The sequence below is a fragment of the Silurus aristotelis genome (genome assembly GCF_946808225.1).
Source record: "Silurus aristotelis genome assembly, chromosome: 10".
Lineage (NCBI taxonomy): Eukaryota > Metazoa > Chordata > Actinopteri > Siluriformes > Siluridae > Silurus > Silurus aristotelis.
The window spans coordinates 5,959,893-5,980,505 of NC_139583.1; the positions used below are offsets into that span (position 1 = coordinate 5,959,893).

Here is a 20,613-nt window from a genome sequence, read left to right on the forward strand (position 1 = left end):
CAAAGATAGGATGATAAGTTTATCTGTGGAAACTGATGAGCTGTGCATTATCTCACTCTCACTTCCACTCACTCTCTCTCTCTCTCTCTCTCTCTCTCTCTCTCTCTCTCTCTCTGTCTCTCTCTCTCTCTCTCTCTCTCTCTCTCTCTCAAATTCTTCTTCCCTCTCATTTCCTTGTCTAGTAAGTGATGTGTGTGTTTGCCAAAGAATATGGCAGTAAAGTATTATTTCTCCCAATATTGACTAATCAGTAAAAAGGTTGCAGAAAGCTATGGGAAAAGCTGTCTTACTAATGTAACTTTGCAAAATATATATTATTCATTTCAATATTTCAATATTTAAATTTTTCAATACATATATATATGTTCATGTTTAGTTGATCCCAAGCCTTTCCTGGAAACATTGGATAAGATGCTGTTTCATTGCCGGGCACTTTTTTATATATATATTTTATTTCAATTTTGGGGAACAATAACTACAAATATTTGTTTGAAATTTGTTAGAAAAACATATGAGCAGTACGTAAACAAAAAGAAAATAAAAAAGTTCCTCTCCGATCTCTAGTTGAGGCCTGCTGTAAACTCAGGTGATGTATTTGAGATTGAGGAACTGTCAGAGCCAGAATTCATCATGCTGACAGTATAGCCATTTCTACCTCTGAGTTATTTCCAGCACTCATACGTCTCATAATGCAGTTTTGGCCACACCTACTTCAATTTTATATCATATGGAGATATGATCATTTGGAGCACTAAACAGATAAATATAGAGGTATTTTGTTACTCCCCTGTGCTAGAGTGCATAAATAGGCATAGTCTATGTATTATTTAAAGTGGAGCCATAAAGCTGAGCAAAAAATCACACTGTGGTCCTGGGTCAAGGTGAGTGAAAATGATGTGTATAAACAGTGTGTGTGTGTGTGTGTGTGTGTGTGTGTGTATATATATTTATATATATATATATATATATATATATATATATATATATATATATATATATATATATATATATTCCTTCTCAGTAATATAGGCGTAATCATGTATATTTTACAAATGCTGTCAAAAGTCATTGAGTAAACAGGTGAAAGGAAAAAAGGCAGCATAGAAAACATCTGCAAACTGACTGCGGCAGAAAGCAGCCGTGCTGAGGCCTGAGTGCAGTTGAACTTAATGAGAGCAGGTGTTATTTGTATATACGATTAGACGGATGGGAAATAGAAGGGAATGAAGCAGTGCATGAGCGTGTGTAATAGTAGCAAAGGGTGGAATAAAGTGAAAGGAGTTCGACGGGCCGGAAAAGGAAACCAGCAGGAGAGAGGAGGCGTGTGATTGCTGTTAAGACTTACAGACTTGGAGTTCATGAATGGTACTAATTACATACTCTCCTGTTTCATTGAGACACTCCTACATTGCATGCACATGTACGTATACACACACACACATGCTGACGCTGTACCCATATCCATTAAGCAGCTTATACGGAGCAGAAGGAAATCAGGTTTAAAATGCAGGTGGAAACAGATGGTTAAAAAGAGAGACGGTTCTTACTGGGACATAATATTTGCTGTTGATTAATTGATTTAAAGAGTGCGTCCAACCAATACAATCTGCTCAGATGTAATCGGAAACTCACAATGCTGCCTCCTGCAAGAAACCTTGGCGAATGCAACAGTGCAACAGCATGGATCTATTCGAAAGTCCTGCTTCTGAGGATTAAAGCCCTTAAAAGATATTAAAAGATTCTTGCTGATCTTTTGAAGTAGTAAAGCCCAAACTGAGCACTTTGCTCATGTGAGGCCATCCTTCTGTTTATCCCAAAGATCAGTCGCAACTCAGCTGGTGGGAAAATTAGTTCTTTGCATCGTTCATAAACTATCCCTACAAAGTGTTTTTTATATAGATTCAAACATTTTTTTTTACTTGGCCAATTATCACGAGTTAGCATCAAAAGCATTTTGTTTTTACCTTGTAATCATTTGCATGTGAAGCGTTTTCAAGGTTTCGAATTTAAAATGAAGGCTGTCCTATAAAGAATGATTGATATCGGCCTAGATAAACTCTATTCACAAGTTCATACTCAGGAACGGAAAGTGATAACTCCTGTGACACATGAGATTGCACTGCTGATGCCATTTCCACTTTGGGAACTGTGAAACAAAATCAGATTTTAAGCACAAGGCTGCATGAAGCACTCATTGAACTTTAAAGAATCCTCTGGATATCTGTAAGCACTGATCAAGGTTCATAATCCTATAGTCAAGAGTACAGTATATACACTATATAATTTTCAACTAAAAACCAGACTAGATTGGGTATTAATTACATACTAAACACCAACATTCAAACTGTTGAACAGAATAAGCTGACAGGCTGGTTTAAACCAGTCATATCCCAGGTTATTTATAGGTAAGAGACAGGCGTTTGGTATTTATGAAAATAATAATAAAAAAAAAACCTCAAATCATACTTGTGCTATTTCAGTAAGTATAAATGTGTACAAAAATAGGTCTATCTAATGTAAAGCTTGACTTGATAAAATTTGCACAGGCTGCATTAAGGATGGGAAGATCGGATCATTTCAGGTTCTTTGAATCTCGTTCATCACAATGAATAAATCTTGTTTTGAGTCATTCAGTTCATTTCGTTCCTTTGATCAGAAATCAAATACAAATTAAAATTTTCAATAAGCAGATCCCCGAACAAGTCTACATGCACAAACTTTGACTATAGTTCCAATATTGTAAATATAAAAAATGCAGACAGAATAAGTAGCTCACCTCTCATATATTCTGGTCTGTGATGTGTCACATGACTCGCATAATTTTTGTAATAATAATGTCAAGATTCGTACCAAAAAACCTGAGCAATTGCATTGCGTAACATTTTGTAATGACAAGTGATAACAGTGATGACAAGATTCAACAAAAAAACCTGATCTATTGCACTGTGTAGCCTCTATGGAAGTCAAGTGACAAAAGAACGTACGACTCGGACACATGAGATGAACTACTCAATTTTGTTCATTGTACATAACCAATTAAGATTTTGGGATCATACCAATCCAGTAGAAAATGAGAAATGAGCTGAGTCACATAAAGACTTGTTCACTAAAAAGCCAGATATATAAAAGCAGTTTGTACTAAAACAAGAAATCTTAAGTTAGGGTCTGTATAAAGCTGTGCTACGTGCCATGCAATGGACCAGTAGTCTATCCAGGGTGTTGTCTCTCAAGATCCTGTTCCCAGATTTTCAAGCAAAAAATGATTACAAAAAAAAAGAAGAAGCAATCATCTGAAATGTTCAAGCTATTGAAATGAAGATTGCAGCCTTAATAGTAAAGCTTTATTGTCGTCATTTTAAACTGATAAATGAGACAGCTATTTCAAAGAAGTCATACATATTTATTAGATTGAGCTCACCTAGTTCACATTTCCAAAAATGTAAAAAAAAATGGAGTTTCAGTCTTTAACATTGTCAGGGACAGTGACCTTGTAACTTTTCTTTTTTCTGTTCAAGCACAGATTATTCTGTCCATTCCTGGTTGAATGGCGGTGATCATTAAAAGAGCAAGGTGTTATTTCAGGCCTTTTGCAGGAAAGCCTTGTCAGCCATCTCCTTTCTTTCGCCTTTCCCTTCAAGGCACCATCACTCTGACACGCACACAAAAGCCAGGACCTTAACCACACAAGCCATCATCATTATGGTCCTGTTTGCAAACTCGGCAGCCACTAATGGCTCCAAATTAGCACTTTACTGTGGCCTCTTGATAGATTTCTCATGAGCCGGTCAGCAGAACCGATTGATTGGCCCTCTTTAATTACCAACCAGCTGCCTGCAATCCTTCCTCTTCCTCAGTTAAGCTTTCTGATAACCTATCCATCCTCCCTCGCTTCACTCACGTTCTTTCTCTGTCTTTTTTTGTAATTGGAAAACTCTTTTTTCTAAAGGTATGGCCGCAGTGATTATTCTTGGTATGAACGAAGGTTCTATTTTGACAGAACAACTCATAGATTTCGAATGTAGATGCGAAAGTTCAATTGATACCTGTAACTTATCTGTTCTCGAACGTCTCTGCCAATTCAACTATATAATTTAGTGGAGCTGAATATTTAAATACCTGTTAGATAACCTGATTGAAAGTCTATGGTATGATAAATGCTGCGCAAGCTAGTTTTTACGTACTTTAAGCGACCATTACAGGAGCGAATACTGGAGAAATGCAAGAAGGTATTCATGAGGGTTTCATTAACTTATTCCCCATTGGTAGATAAGAGATGGAACTGGAGTTCATTAAAAAAGTGCAAGAGTGTAATAAAACTGTAGGAAAAAAGTATGACAAATCAAGGTTGTATGGGACTCCAGGTCAGGAACTAAACTCTATCTTTCCTTGTAAATGAGGTGGTAACCTCATGTTTTCCATTTTTATTATATGCCTAACACTGAAAACGTGGATACAGGGTACATATAAAAAGATCTAAGGTTCATTTTGGGGCTATAATCACTGGAGAGGATAAGTTTTTTGCTTTTTGTAAAGATACTAAAGAACATGAACATGAAAAATGTGAGCATGAGAATGCCCAATGGTGACTAGAAAGTGTGTTTTTTTATTTTCTTTCTGGAATTGAGAAAGAAAATAGAGAAAGAAATGCCGTTAGGAATTGATTGGTAAGGTTTAGAAAACAGACTTAATGCTAGATGTTTAAAGCATTTACTTTGAGTAGATAATTCAATAAAACTAGAAATTTAAGATAAGGCAAATAGACTTGTAATTAACAAAGTAAATAAAAAAGAAGCCCAATCAAAATGAGTGTCCCGAAAGCCTCCAAGCTTTGAGCATCCTCAATTACGCGTAGGAGTAAATCTTAATGCACGCAAACACACACAGGGAGATGGGGAGAGTGAGAGAGAGTGAGAGAAGTGATGGCCTGTGTGATCTCGGAGTTATTTCACCGCAATTACACTTAAAAAGAAAATCCACTCTAGCCTTTCCAACACCTACTCCCTGGCCAGAAATATGAGCAGAGAGTTTGAGTAACAGGGCAGTGACATGGTCTTTCATCCTATAGCATGGAGTTTTAGAGCGGTGCAGAGGCTAATTTGGTGGACAATGGAAGACAAAATTAGTAGAGCTAGAATTGAGAAATGCAGTGAAGCAAGCCTAGCCATGCTGCCATGTCTGGAAAAAACAATGTAGTCATCTGTTTCACCAACAACTCCCATCCCCAGCATTCTGAGCACTATGGCCTATGACAGCTTGGGGAATGAGTCTGATAGAAGGGGTTTGAAATTTACTGCTTAAACTTAAATAGACTGCATACCTTTTATTTTACTTATACTGCTTACTTTTCTGTGCTGTATGTACTTTATTTTGGTCATGTATTTCCAAGCAGTGATGTTGAAGCTGATCCTTATAACACTGAACTCAAGTTAGGAATACACTTTAGATATAATTATTCACACATTATTAGTAGATGCCTACTAATAATGTGTGAATAATTATATCTAAAGTGCATTTTACACTGCAATTTACACTGATGTCAATGGTACAATTGAGCACTTGAGATTAAAGGTTCTTTCTCAAACATCCAGCAGTGGCATGTTGGTCATGCTGGGATTTAAACTAATAACCTTCCCATCAGAAGTCCAATATTTTAACCACTGAGCTGCCACTAAATTATAGAGCCTGAAATATATACACGAATCAAGTAATGGCTTTATCCTGGTCTGAATAGATGTGGTGATCTAAAACTTAGGATGCTGGTCATTAGGGTAAGAACACACTTTTGATAGTACAACACCTATTGCAGGGTGCCATACACACAAAACATAATTTTGGGTAGCCAAACCACATACTGAAATCTTTACCGAACAAACTGGAGAAACCCAGGACCCTGGAGTTGTGAAACACCAACACTATTCTTAATTATGGCAAATTCCTTAAACAATACTAAAGAATGGCCATTACACTACTAACATAGTGCTAAAAGTGCGACTGGAGACATATGTAGCTCAGCAGCCCGAATTAAAAAAACTTCCTTCAAGCTCTGCCACAAGCAAAACTGTTTACAGCAGACTGGATTTAGTAATAGGCTCTCACATCTATTCTCACTCTCTTTCTGCCCATCTCTTTGACTCTCCCAGAAGGGTGGATATCAAAGATCTTAACAGGTTTACAAACCTAGATTGCCTACTCTATTTACTGGATTGCAGCAGTTTGAATAACAGTAAAGTATGTGAAAGGCTGGCATTATAAACTAAGCAGGAGTAGGAGGATAAGCAGGCTTTTTATCTTATAAATACGAGTGTCGATAGAAAGAGAGTGGATTGCGTGATGCTCTCAGAGGAAGGCAGGAAATGTGACAGTCCCAGCAACTCCCAGGTACACTCCTCCCCACCAGCAGGGGTCACCATTTCATGAACACACCAACTTCAACCTCATGAAAGCTCTGAGCTGACGGTTTCCCAGCAGCCCTTGTTGATTATTTTGACCTTTATCTTGATTTAAAGTTAATGGTTTTGGATTGCCACCTCTACTTCGGATGTCTTTGATTTGTATGTTGGCCTGCCTGATTGCACATAAACTGTAGAAAGTTCTTTTTGCATATAATTTTTTTTTTTTTTTTTGCTGAATCTCCTGGAAAAAGAAAGCTTTTGTCACTCAGAACTCAGATATGTTTAAATAAAGGTTGCTCAGGTCACATCAGCAGGGGTTTTGCCCCCATAAAATAAAAAGATTAAAACCCTTCAGAAAACATCTGCTAGGAACGGATTAAGAGATGCGTGTGCGAGTATAAAGCAATGCACATCTTGTTAATTTGTTTATGGGTTTCAGTGTTTGACAGGCAAGAATGTTGGCAAATGTGAATTTTTATGAGTATGACTAATAAAGAAACAGGAATATTTCCAAATAAAACCTGGGTAAAAAAACAAAAAACATCGATTTCGCCAAAATTACAAAGCATTTTGAAACTTCTGAAGAAAGTTCTGTTTTTTTCTGTATCAGATGTATACATTTGTAGGCAAGTGCAATTTGACTTCTTTTACATATCACTCACAGATAAGGAAGAAATTATGCCGCCTCTCCCACTCAAAGATAATTAGAGCTTTGGGTTATGGCCATGTTGGCATCCTTGGAATTCTATCTTCTATCTTTTTGCTTTACATTTCGAATGCTAGACCAGACGATACAACCGAAGATATATTCAACAGAAAAGTATATTTCAGTTCAGTGAAGCTGGCATTTCTGAAGCATTTGCTTTGGATTTCTTGAGGCCAAACAGGTATAAATGTTCATCATAAACGATCGCCGGTGTATTTATAACCCGCATTATTCTTTGTCGAATGTTAATTAAAACTTCAAACAAATGCATTTCGGTCAAAACAGTTCTAGGCTTTTCTGATTTGTGGCCAATGAAACTTTAAATCACGTATTGCCATGTTTTAGGGCAAAATCTAACTTGATTACGTTCCTTTGTTCACCCTAATAAACTACCAACTAGGCGTCTGATCATTGCGTGATCTGGAGATGTGTGATTTTGTGTCTGTGTGTTAGCAATTAAAAGTTAATAATCTTCATGCCTTGAGACTGTTTATCAAATGATGGGGGTAAAAGCAAGCACCAAGAACTTGGAGTGCTCTTTAACTCAAGGAGCCTACATTTCGAACTGTTTATTCCACCCGCAAGGACCCTTGATCTTTTCATAGCCGTACATGCTAATGAATAATTTGCACAGCAGCAGCAAAAAAAAAAACAAAACTGCTGAGGTAGATTTAGCCCTTGTGTTTTGTTAGAAGTTAATTTCTGGAAAGGCAAACATTTTCTAATGAGCAATTTTATTGCTCGAATTAACAGAGAATACTCGGGAATGCATTTCAGCTTGTGAAAATTGTTTGCATGACTTTCATGTTGCCTTTCATCTGGGACTGAGTCAGAATCACTAATCAGTAGAAATGGATGGCATTAAAAAAAATTACGGTGTTATATGAAGTATAGTAAAAAAAAAAAAAAAAAGAAATAAAAAGAAAAAAAAAAAAGAAAAGAAAAAACTAATTCTAATTAAATGAGTCAAGAGAATTCATTTAAAGAGCAATCCAAGGACACATTTTCAAGTGCCTTACAAATGTCATTATATGAAATCAATAATGTCATGATCATTCTTCTCATAAGACAGAAATTTTACCAAAGTGATAGAATGCAGCACTGCATGAATAGTTTTTTTTCCCTCAAATTATATGAAGCTTATCTGTCTTCTTTCCCACCTGTCACACTCAGGTGAGGCCGGCAAGACCCCCGAGAGCAGGCTGAGAAAGCTGTCTTGTCGGAAGATGTATAATTAGCCTCAAGGGCATGACAGACAGCCCAGATGAACCACTTACTCGCGTCTTTCGTCCCTAACGCAGGCAAGAGGAGCCACTAGAGGTCACACCAAGTCCAGAATCGGGTTAAAATACAGCGCCAAGTTCACAGATCACCATACAAAGGATTTTTTTTTACTTCTCATTGCCTTTACGGTCACAGACGGTGATAAAGTGCCGCATAGACGAAGGCCCACAGGTTTTAATGCTGTGTATAGCTCAAGCAAAATTCCTGTCAACCTTCTGTCACAGGCCAAAAAAAGTAATATAAAAAATTCTCTATTTATCAAATTTCTATGTGGATTGCCAGACAAAAAATTTGAAAAAAGTACTGAAGCACAGGCAAAAAAATTAGATTTATCAAACACAAAGAGCTAAATCGTCCGTGAACGACATTAATCTTCACAAAGTTCAACTGCATTTGGTGAAAAGTCAGCAAGCATTTTCTTCTCTCTTTGTCCCAGTTTCTATGAAAACAATGCAATTTTTTTTTTTTACAAGTTTTACTGTATATTCCGCACGGATCGCGTTTCATTTCCTAAACTTAGTATCGTGTGATCATAAATGAAAGCAGTTGCTGGAACTGTGTCCTGCGCTGTCTGAATTGGCAGCTCGCACTCTCTAGCAGGTCCGCAGCCAACTGTGTGAGCGACAGCACTGTTATGAGGGGGAATTGGGAAGGCTGAGGCGTTTCTCCAGCTGTCAGGTAAGATGCAGCGGAGAGGAGCAGCCTAGTTTCTGCTCCTGTCATCACTGCACCACAGACTGGGCCGTAACAGACAACCTGGTGATGGCTGTGATCCCACGCTTGCATATATTACTTCCCAGATTACGCGTGATAGTCACACACAGTCTTGAGTTGTTTTCTGTTTTCAATGGTTGAGAGAAAATTGCTGAATAAGGAGGAAAACCTTCAAATATATACAAATTCTTGAAAGGACACTCTGTTCTAGTGCTCAGGCACCTAACAAGAGGCTACTACTGGTACAAATATTACTAATTCAACAACATCTACTATTGTATGCTAATATCACTACTACTACTACCACAACTATTATTACTACTAATAATGATAATAATATATTGTAAATGAACCTTTCTCTCTGTATGACACTTCAGTTTCTTTTTTTTCCTGACCCTATATGATCAACAATCCAAAATAACTTGATTAGTGTCTAAGATGCAGTAAATACCCACTTTATTAGACATATTTTTTTTCCTCTGCATGTAAAATGTAGCACTAAATAAAAGTACGATTTAGTTCAACAAGCCAATGTCCCACAATTAACTTTATTCCTGCTCCTAGTTTGCTATTCTTAACCAAATTAATGCAAAATCTTCCCACTTTCTGGTGTGTTTGTGCTCTTGATTTAATGGCCCAAATAAACTAGGCTCAAGTAGGTGGTTTTTTTTTTATGTCTCCATTATTTATGTGCAAATGCCTCCATGTCTCTTACAATATGTCTGAGTTCTCTTTCAATAATGCCATGAAATTCAATAGCAATATCTCAAAATGTCTTTGTGATTCAAAAATTACACAGAGCTCCAGACTGATTAGTTGTCAATAAATACAATAGCTGTAAATTTGTTTACTCATTAAACTCCTGGGTATATTTGCTAAAGATAAGAATTTCCTTTTGTGCAAAACATTTTAATTATTTTACAAGCTGTTGCAAATTGAAAGCATAATAACGTCCAAAAAAATAGAATCACAATAGGATTTTTTTTTCTTGCCTTATCTATTCTACGTTCCGCTCAATACATGATCTGGTTTAATTTCCATGGTGTGAAGCAAATCATGAGCAGGTGTGCTTGTATTCTTCTGCAAACAAAAAATCTATTCAAACGTAAAGATCATGGACCACGTGAAAACCAATGTGTAAACAATATATGAAGACCAGAACCTATAACTCACAGTGGGTCATTTAAAAAACTAGTTTTGCTGAGAGAACCCCGATACGATACCGTAAACATGAACCAATTAACCAGGTTTAGAATAGAAAAAGAGCATAGTGTGTAGATCATTGCCTTCCAAACTCATTACCTTAAGCATGCAGTGCCTAAGGGAGCACAGCTGGTTTAAATCCTATGAAGGGTGAGATTGGTCTTCTTTAGACCATAATAAGGCATCTATAATTACTTATTCATACTCATTTACAGACGAGAGCAGAGGCGAGCCACCATAGAATGCAATTTGTCTTCTTTCCTTCCCTCACCCCCCATGGTCACCCCCTCTGCCTCGTAGATCATTAGTTTTACTTTTTATTAAAAGAGATCAATAAGGTGGATCACATTGTGGTCTCTCTCTCTCTCTCTCTCTCTCTCTCTCTCTCTCTCTCTCTCTCTCTCTCTCTCTATCCCTATCTGTCTCATTCATCTCTTTCTTTCTCTTTCACCTTTCCTTTTTCTTTTTGCATTTCCAGCCCTTCTATCTGCACACCTTCCCAGGCCTGGCCTGGTGGGAGAGATAAGTGTGTGAATGTGTGTTTGAGCTTCGTCTCTCAGTGCCAAAGATAAACCCTCCAGGTAGCTGATTGGTGCATGTGAATAGATAACCACAGCATCTGGCCAATAACACAGAAACAGCAACGTTGTATTATAATCCAAAGTTTAATTAAGATTCGATGACCTCTCTGGTTTAATAATGAATATCGCAGGATTTGCAGCTGAAAATTAAAATTGAGAACTTATGGCACCAGCAGGGCAGCGCTGGTCAGTAAAAAATCTTTTTTTTTTTTTTTAAAGAATGCTATTATCTTTCTATTGGTGTTACTACAGGGCTGAATTTTGGACCTTATCTGCAAGGTTACTTTCTCTACTCATTAATTCCTCCTCTGGTAAACATAGCATGGTTTATACAATTTAGTTAAATTCAGTAGCAGGCAATATTACACCATCATTTGCTTTCTAATAAAAAGATGTGTAGTAATTAAATTTATACGCATAATATACTGTATACTAAATGTAAGCTCCAGGTGACATTTTCATGTGCATTTACAGACTTTTCCATAAGATTTTATCTTGATATCTGGAAGATAACTAAAGTACATTTATGGCATTTGGCAGATGCCCTTCTACAACTAAGCAGCTATCAGGTTAATGGCTTTGCTCAGGTGCCCAGGGGTGGCAGTGTGGCCTAGATTTGAACTCATGCCCTTCATGTCCAAAGTCCACTGCCTTAACCACTAAGCTACCCCTAAAGTGTGAACATTCCCTTCAATATCAATCCAGAGATAATTTTTTTCTGCACATAAGATTTTTAAGCTACCTTCCAAATATTTTGTTGTATACACAGCAAAGCTTCAAACCAAACACTGGATTGTGTTCAGAGCTGAGTTATGTGACCAAAGTGCGCAAATGACATACAGTGACTGCATCATCAGTCTTCATTTTCCGTCTCTGTGTTGTTTCAGGGTTTAAAGGCAGGTTTTTTCAATGTTTTAGACTTGGGAATCTCTGCAGCCAGGGACCCATTCCACGTAAAAATAACTTCCATGGATCCCTTTATGATCCAGCAGAGATTCAGTATACCTTTTAAAATAATAGTGCAAAAATATATCATCGGAATGCTATTTATTTTGTATTTTAATCATTTTATTTTATTGAACACAATGTGTATTAATAATCGCATTTTATTAAAATGAAAAAAAAAAGTTGAATTTAGGCTTTAATACAGTATCTATCAATTTGCGGTGTAGAAAATATTAAGCTAATAACTGATTTATTTTAAACCTAACAATCTTAATAATGGCTGATGTCATGAGGGGACATCTGAATATTCACTGACTGAACAATTTTAAAAGGAACACTGTCTTCCTCCTTCTGACTTTCATTCCCTACTTTCCATTGTGTACCTCCACCTCTCCAGGCTCTTCTTAACCTGCTCCCTTCTTTTACCACAAATAACAATATCATCCGCACACATTATAGTCCATTGAGACTCCTGTCTGACCTTGTTTGTCAACCTGTCCACCACCACTGCAAACAGGAAAGGGCTCAGAGTCGATCCTTGATGCAGTCCAACCTCCACCTTAAACCAGTCTGTCATTCCTACTGCACACTTTACTGCTGTCACACTGTCTTCATACATGTCCTGCACCACCCTCACATACTTCTCTGCCATACCTGACTTCCTCATACAATACCACAACTCCTCTCTCGACACCCTGTCGTACGCTTTCTCTAAATACACCCATACACAATGCAACTCCTTTTGACCTTCTCTATATTTCTCCATCAACATTCTCAAAGCGAATAATGCATCTGGGGTGCTCTTCCTTGGAATAAAACCATACTGTTGCTCACAGATGGTCACCTCTTCTCTCAGCCTGGCTTCCACTACTCTTTCCCATAACTTCATCATGTCACTAATCAACTTTATTCGACTTGTAGTTACTGCAGGTCTGCACATCATTGAGATTCCAGGCAGTGAAAGTAATGATATCAGTGGCCCACCATAAAATCAAGATGCAAAATGCATGTGTAAAATCAAGCTTTCCACCTATAATACTATATAATATACAACTTTCCCCATAAAATATTGACACAACTTTTGCACCATCACTTACATCGGCTATTTTGACGTAGTCTTAAAAAATGTTATAGAATGCATTTCCAATGTTGTGAATGTGTATAGAAGCTGCAATGTTTTAACTCACCTAGAACCGTGAGTCGAGCAGGCCGAGATCTCATGGCAGCCTGGATGGCCTGGCATTCGAATACAGCATCATCCGCTAGCTCGACCCTCTGGATCCTCAGGTGGTGTTCCCCTGAACTGTGATCTCCAATTACAGTGTAGCGAGGATATCCTGGAGCACAAACAACATCAAGAAGGTCACTATTGGTGTCTTCTCTAGTGCATTAATTAGATTCAACAAGACTTACTGCCATTTGAAAAATCTGATTAAATGCATTGAGCCAATGCCTGATACACTTTATTTTTTTCACAAGAATCACCTTTTACATTGTTACAGGTATGAATCTTGCCCAATCTGTTTCTTTAATTCTCTACTTTAACAGTCACAAATGAGTGATAGCTAAAAAGAAATTTGCAGTTCCTCAGCATAACATATCAGAAAGCTGGCAAGATGTCAACTCCTTTTTTTCCTTTATCAGAAAGTCTCAGTCAAGAGAAACTGTACACCAGAAATAATTGCAGGCAAGTCGTTTCACACCAGATTGCTCTTACATTTACGAATGTATTACACTTTTCATGACTGAAGTTAAATGACAACTTATTATAAGGCTTAAAGTTTGGGCGATGGACCATTTATGTCAACTCCAACCACATCACCCTGTTCCTTACTTTTAGGATCATAGACAGTAGACCTCATTATACACCACCGATGTTCATTCTTACAGCTGATTTGATATTCATTTTCTGTAACAGCAGTTTTGACATTAGTTTCAGCTGTAGGACAAATCACAGGTTTTAATATGGTATTTGTTTTGATAGTAACAGAAGGATATGGTGGATGCTATACATATGTTGTGCCTCTACAAGGGAGTGATTATTTAAAAATTTGTGGGCGGAGTCTCCAGGGCCAGCACTGTCAATGGTTTTTATGTCACTTCTTTAAGTTTTCAAGACTTCACACAAAGCCTGAGATTTTTAAAACCTCCTCTCCTTGTATTTATACTGTCCTGAAATCGCAATCCTAAGTAGACTGATGTGCTTATCACTGCGGAGGAAGAAGATTCCCAGTTTAATAATGCATTAAGAGAAGAGAGACTGCATTAAAACAGCAAACAATCTTACATAAAGTCAGCTACTCTCTTTTTAAAAGAATTCACTTCACTATTACTTCGAAATTTGCATGGGGAGCGAGGAACAGCGTTTGCTCGTCTACTGAGGGGGAAAAAAAGGAAGTCAGACGAGGACACTTTTCATTGTGGAAGGTTCGCAACGCATTTCACAGCCCTCTTGATATGAGTTACTTGCGCGGCTTGCGTGGGAATAATTTCTTCCTAATTATTGCAGACATCTGAATTTAGATTGGAATGCTTCTGCAAGCCTTCACTGCTCAGTACCCGATACTCTTTTTTCCCAAGACCCAGTGATGACAGATTACTGAAAGGAGGCTGACTTTACACATAATCTCACCCCCGATTTCTATAGGATCTATTTTATTTTCTAGACAATCCAGAGGTGACGTTTGGTTCAGCAATATTTTCATTCACTGTGCAATTCTGTGCTGATTTTCTCTTAATATTTGCACTGACCTGCTACTTGGATTTCTGTCCCTAAATGCCGGGAGGTAGAATATTGATTTTGCTTCCACTGTCCATCGATAGGAGTCATGCTAACTCGAAAAAATATGCAGTGACATAATTGTTTCGCAGCAAGGGACATCTCCTGCTCCACGGCCTTCTATAAGCAAGCCAACCCCTTTTTATTATTCTAAATAAAATCACTTACTGTATAGAGAAGTTATACAATTTTCAGAAACATAGAACCAATGCAACAAATACGACAAAAGTGCGACTTAATTTCTTACAATATTTTGACCACATCTTTTATATCATTTCTAGTGTTTTCATTATTCATTCGTTTATTATCAGTAAGCACTTAATCCTGGCCAGGGCTATAAATACTCCATAGCTTATAGTGTAGAATGTAGAGGTAGGAATACACCCATAGTCATTGTCATAGATTTATTCACACTTATGGAAATTCCAGAGAAGTCAATCTATTTGTCAGTTTTTGGGAAGCAAGACGAAACAGAAGAGCGCAAGAAAAACTCCACACAGACAGTAAACTGAGCTCAGGATAGAACTTAGAGGCCTGGAGCTCTGCCACCATTCTCACTATTGCACTACTCTACTCCATATACTATGATTATTTCTTGATCCTTCATCAACATGTGCAGAAATTATATAAAACAAAAAGAATCTAAACCAGGCTTTGGAGGTAATGAGTCTGTGAGCCTGAAATTTAAGGCAGTTGTGACACAAACGCCAATTGTTGCCCTTTGACTCATTGGATCGCATACAGTATTAATAGACCATTAAGTGTCTATTGTTTTCCCTCATTGAGGGGGAGAGAAGTAGCCAATTACGTTGCCGTGTGTTTTATCTACCCACATAGCTTTTAATCTGTCTCAGCGAGTGGGATGATACCAGAGGAACAGAACAACCGAAACATTTAATGACCCATCAAAACAGCTGTTGCTCACATAACTACACTGTAATCAGTAGGGATTCAGAATCAGAGAAGGAAAAATTGACCTAAGTTATTCATACTTTGTTCTTCTTTTAAAAAAAATTTAATAATAAAAAAACAAGGTTAGACCAGCCATATTTATGCTACAATGTTTTTAAGTCATGAAGCACATTTTTCTATTTCAAAAACTCTGAAACACCAACTGATGTAGCTGACACTTCAGAGCAGTCAAGCTTTCACACGTATTCGCGGCTATTCAAAGGATTCGGGAACATCCTAAATAACATTAATGGCCACTGACTCAGCTCGATACTCTGGTTTATACTCCTGCCAAGCGATTGATGGATTTCTTGAAGCATCTATTAACACTTAACGCCCTGCTGCAAATCTTAAGGACTTCCTTTTTATCAGTCAGGGGGAAAAATTTTGTTCTGCAGTAACTTCCAATGCATTATGGCCTAAAAGGTCATCTGCAATACCATCAACATACATGAATGTTAAGAACTCCTACTCATCCATCATGTCAGGGTATGCCATGACCTCTGCAAAGCACATGGTTTGACCCGCCAGCTTTTGGCAGTAATCATGAATACTAAATATGTAATCATAAATACTGACCTTGGCATTACCTAAATCGCATTTTAGCATGTTGCCCGGCTAATTTACAATTTAGTGTTGTTTAAATGTTTTAAATCACCTGATTTGTAAATAAATGTCTATTTGTAGTAAAAGGATTGGACTTTTAAACCTTTCAATTATATTTGCTTGCTGTATATTTGCTTTGCTCAGTTGATCCCTATTTTGCTCAATTTGGAACATACATTGTTGAAAATTTGGAGTCTCACAGCTGTTCTACATAGCAGTTAACAATTTCAACAAAAATGAGTTTTAACATAGCCTTAATTTAGATCAGGGTATATTATTAATAAATATATATAAACCAGACTGATTATAAAACTACCTATACTGTAGGTTGCTTTTAAATCAGTCGACAAAGCAAAGGCTTTTTTCAGTAATTAATTTTTAATTTTTTTTGCTGGTATTTATATAAAATCCAGTACACACAATATAGACAAACGTTTGTCGACACCTGATTTTAAGATTCATATGTGACGATCCCACTCCATATTTAGTCTGAATTTGCTGTTATCATAACATCCACTCTTCCGGGATGTTCCACTACATTTTTTGGAGTGTCCATGCTCAATAACCACAAGGGTGTTAGTGAAGGTACTGATGTAGGTAAAGTTAGAGGCCTTTGGTGCAGTCAGCATTCCAATTTATTCCAAAGGTGTTCCAAAGGGGTTGAGGTCAGAGCTCCATAACAGACCACTCAAGATAACAACCAAATCAAATATAATTTTTAACTATAAAGCGAATATTTAAGGGAATAAGAACAATAATGGTCCGAACCCCCAAAACTGATTTGATGGTCATTTTAAAGCAGAGGCATTGATGTCACACATGCATCACATAGATCAGGTGAAATCTGCTTTGTACGCGGTCTCTCTATCAATCCCACAAATTCTTCCTGCATACATTCCTAAACAACCTAAGAGCATCATGGATCAGCGAGAGGAATAACACAACACACCCATTGATCACAATGAGTCCTGAAGACAGCATATGTCACTGAACACAAACAATGCAAAATAGCCCCCATTAGAGCTAATGGATCCATCAGGCAAGGAATGGATGAGACTTTATAGCCGATCAATGATGTAGGAAGTGGAGACGTACATCAGTGATTAATGGTTGCCCAGATGAGCGCAGGCATCTTCCTAAAGCCTTTCCGAGAGCTAACCCAAGAGAGAGACACGAAGCATAAGAAAGACAGGAAGTGTTGACGAGCTGCATGATTGCATATCATAGCAGGATTATAGCTTCTGACTGACTGCTCTATGAAAGCCTAGAAGACATTATGAGTTGTTCCAAATGAGGAGAACAATTGTAATGTACGAAACCATGGTGTGAAGCCAGTCTGTTCAATTAACACCAGACACCACAGGATAATGCCTCCAATTGTCGATTTTCATATTCCTAGATATCTTTTTCATGTATTCCATACAAATAAATAATTGCATGAAACAACACTATTCGAAGGAAACACTACATAAACCCAGTCAGGCATTGCTTAACCCTAATAGTTTCTTTGTTTCTGAGCTGTAGATAGATATTAGATTTTAGCTCTCAGATCTGATATTATGACCAGCCTGAGTGCCTCAGCCAGTAAAACACAAAAGGAGGTGATGAAGAAAGGGATGAAATCGATAACAATCAGATCTTTTTTTTCCTTTTTTGCTTTCAAGTGGATCAGGAGTCATTCCTCTCATTTTAATCATGGCTTTTCTACTCAGGATTACTAGGCCCTAGAGAGACAGGCTGTGAGTGCACCTGCGCTAGGAACAGTGGATTTGGATAAATATTGTGCTGTACAAGGTGTCACACTTATGGTAATGCAGGCAGCTGCTCACCTCATGCCAGCAGTCATAGATGTGCCTTTTTTTTTTTTCTTTCCTTTTTTTTCCCCCTACTGACGAGATTGCCTCTTGTTGACGTACTAGGAAGCAGCATTAAAAAGACCAGCTGTGGTGCGATATTTCTTTAAGTGCTCTGCTCTTCAATGCTTGATGCTTGTTTTTTAAACCAGAGCTCTTAGTATTTAGTGTGTGTGTGTGTGTGTGTGTGTGTGTGTGGGTGGGGGGGGGGGGGCCTTTGGAACAAAAAAAAAATGAATAAAGTACACAGACAGCTTTCATGATGCGTCATTAAAATTTGTCACGGCTTTTGTGCGCAAGCCTGCCATCAATCCGCATAAAAATCATGTCGCTTTGCCCATCTTTCTCACTTCAACGCAAACTGACACAGATGTCCCATTAGGCTTTGTTCTTCTGCTTCTCTCATTAGTGCTAGTCCCACTTTGTCCCCTTTTCTTCACCACTCTTGTAACTATTGTTTACAGCCGACGGCTGGTTCCTCGAGAGCAGAGGGAATTTGTTGGGACACAGCCACCCACAAAGGTTTAATTAGAGTGCAATATCAGCAGCGAGATTGCACAGAGGCATGACCGCTGAAGGTCAGAAGAGACAAGACCCAAGATCTTCAGCTGAATACATATTTAATGGAAAATTCTGGGCCACAGCTTAGCTGATGCTCAGTGGACTTTGAGCAAAGTTAGAGCTGTGCACGTGCCAGTTTTTGCAGCAATTTCTTTGTTTGAATTTTGCTCTGGACAAAGCTTTCTCACAAGAAAACTTTAGGTCCCTGATTTCTACCAAATAAATTAATTTGCTGTTTGATATTGTGATTAGCAAAGATCTTTTTGCAAGCAGCTTTCGCAATGATTTTATGGGTAGTTTGAAATTTGCACCTCTGGAAGTACCAAAAGTTTGACAGTATTACAACATATCTAGTGCAATGTCATTTAAAAGTGATTAACCATACCAAAGACTGTTCTATATGGATATAAAGTAAATTAGTGTGTTTTGTTGATAATGTATATACAAATATAAACCTTTCCACAGCATCTCATTAAATGATATTGGCATCGCACATCGAAAGACCAGACATGCAGTTAATATCTAATGTAAACAGTGAGTTCATGGTAGTTTATAAAAATGTATACATTTCTGTGCACAAAGAAACATCCCAAATCTTCAGTTATCCTAATCAGGGTTGTGGTGCATCTACAATTCGATTCAATTAAATTTTATTTCTATAGCACTTTTTACAATAGACATTGTGTCAAAGCAAATTTACAGTATATGTTATAGAACAAAATTCACTTATATTTAAATGTGTGTTTTCATCCCTGATGAGTTGTAAGGAAAAGCTCTCTTGGTATGTAGAAGATACCTCGAGAGGAACCAGAGAAAAATGGTGAACCCATCCTCATTTAAGTGACACCAAGAGTGAGATTATAAATCATCAAATCATGAACACTGGAATGTGTGATTATGAGTTATGTCCTTTCTAGCATCTTATACTGTCAGTTGGAGCTCCTGAACAACTCATAAAATAGCATTAACATCTTAGATCATTATAGATTCAAAGTGAAGTCTATACAGGGAACACTGGGGGTTAAGTCAGGAATAAACCCTGTACGGGCCAATAGTCAATCAGAGGTCACCATACATAAACACATTTATATACTCCACTAGTATCTCAGGGAAACATAAAGCCATCAGTCCACATACTGACAAGCTACTGGGAGGTGAGATGAAACCAGAGAACCACCATAGAAAATCTAATCATTATGTATTTTTAAGAACAAGCATGTAAGACGAAATCCTTTCTGAAGCTTGACAGTAATGACAGTGTTTTTAAGCTTGACTCAATGCTTTTTCACATATAATGAATTATAGCTTGTAGATGTCGAAAAACAAAAAAAATGTCTGACTAGCGGAGTTTATGAATATGCATGAAAAAGAAAGTGATGAAAGGTCCTGGGGGATTGCAAGGATCACAATTCAATAAGCGTTATGCAGAATTAAACAATTAGACTGATTTAATACAAGTAGCAATTTGCAAATAAGGAGATACACGTGTCAAAAGCTATCAGCAAACTAAAAATATTTCACAGGTTCATAAGTTATAATTTGGTCCTTGTTTTTTCAATACAGCTTATAGGGACTACAACTGCTACTACTACTGCTACTACTACTACTACTGCAACTACTGCTACTACTACTACAACTGCTAATACTGCTACTACTACTGCTACTAGTACTGCTACTTCTACTGCTACTACTACTACTACTACAACTGCTAATACTGCTACTACTACTACTGCTACTACTACTGCTACTACTATTACTACTACTACTAGTACTACTACTACTACTACTACTACTACTACTGCTACTACTACAACTGCTAATACTGCTACTACTACTGCTACAACTACTAGTACTGCTACTACTACTGCTACTGCTACTACTACTACTACTACTACTGCTGCTGCTACTACTACTACTACTATTACTACTACAACTACTACTACTACTGATTCTACTACTATTACTACTACGACGACTACTACTATTACTACTACTACTACTACTACTACAACTGCTAATACTGCTACTACTACTGCTA

At 37.5% G+C, this 20,613-nt stretch overlaps 1 protein-coding gene across 11 annotated transcripts in view; it reads right to left on the reverse strand.

Moving 5' to 3' along the window:
• The window catches only part of kirrel3b (kirre like nephrin family adhesion molecule 3b), a 227,424-nt gene that overhangs the window by 56,212 nt on the left and 150,599 nt on the right, over nucleotides 1–20,613 (reverse strand). For all 11 annotated transcript variants that reach the window (XM_083552370.1, XM_083552367.1, XM_083552362.1 and 8 more), the window contains exon 3: nucleotides 13,013–13,162. In XM_083552370.1, the coding sequence (XP_083408496.1) occupies nucleotides 13,013–13,162 (150 nt within the window). The remainder of the gene's footprint in view (nucleotides 1–13,012; nucleotides 13,163–20,613) is intronic.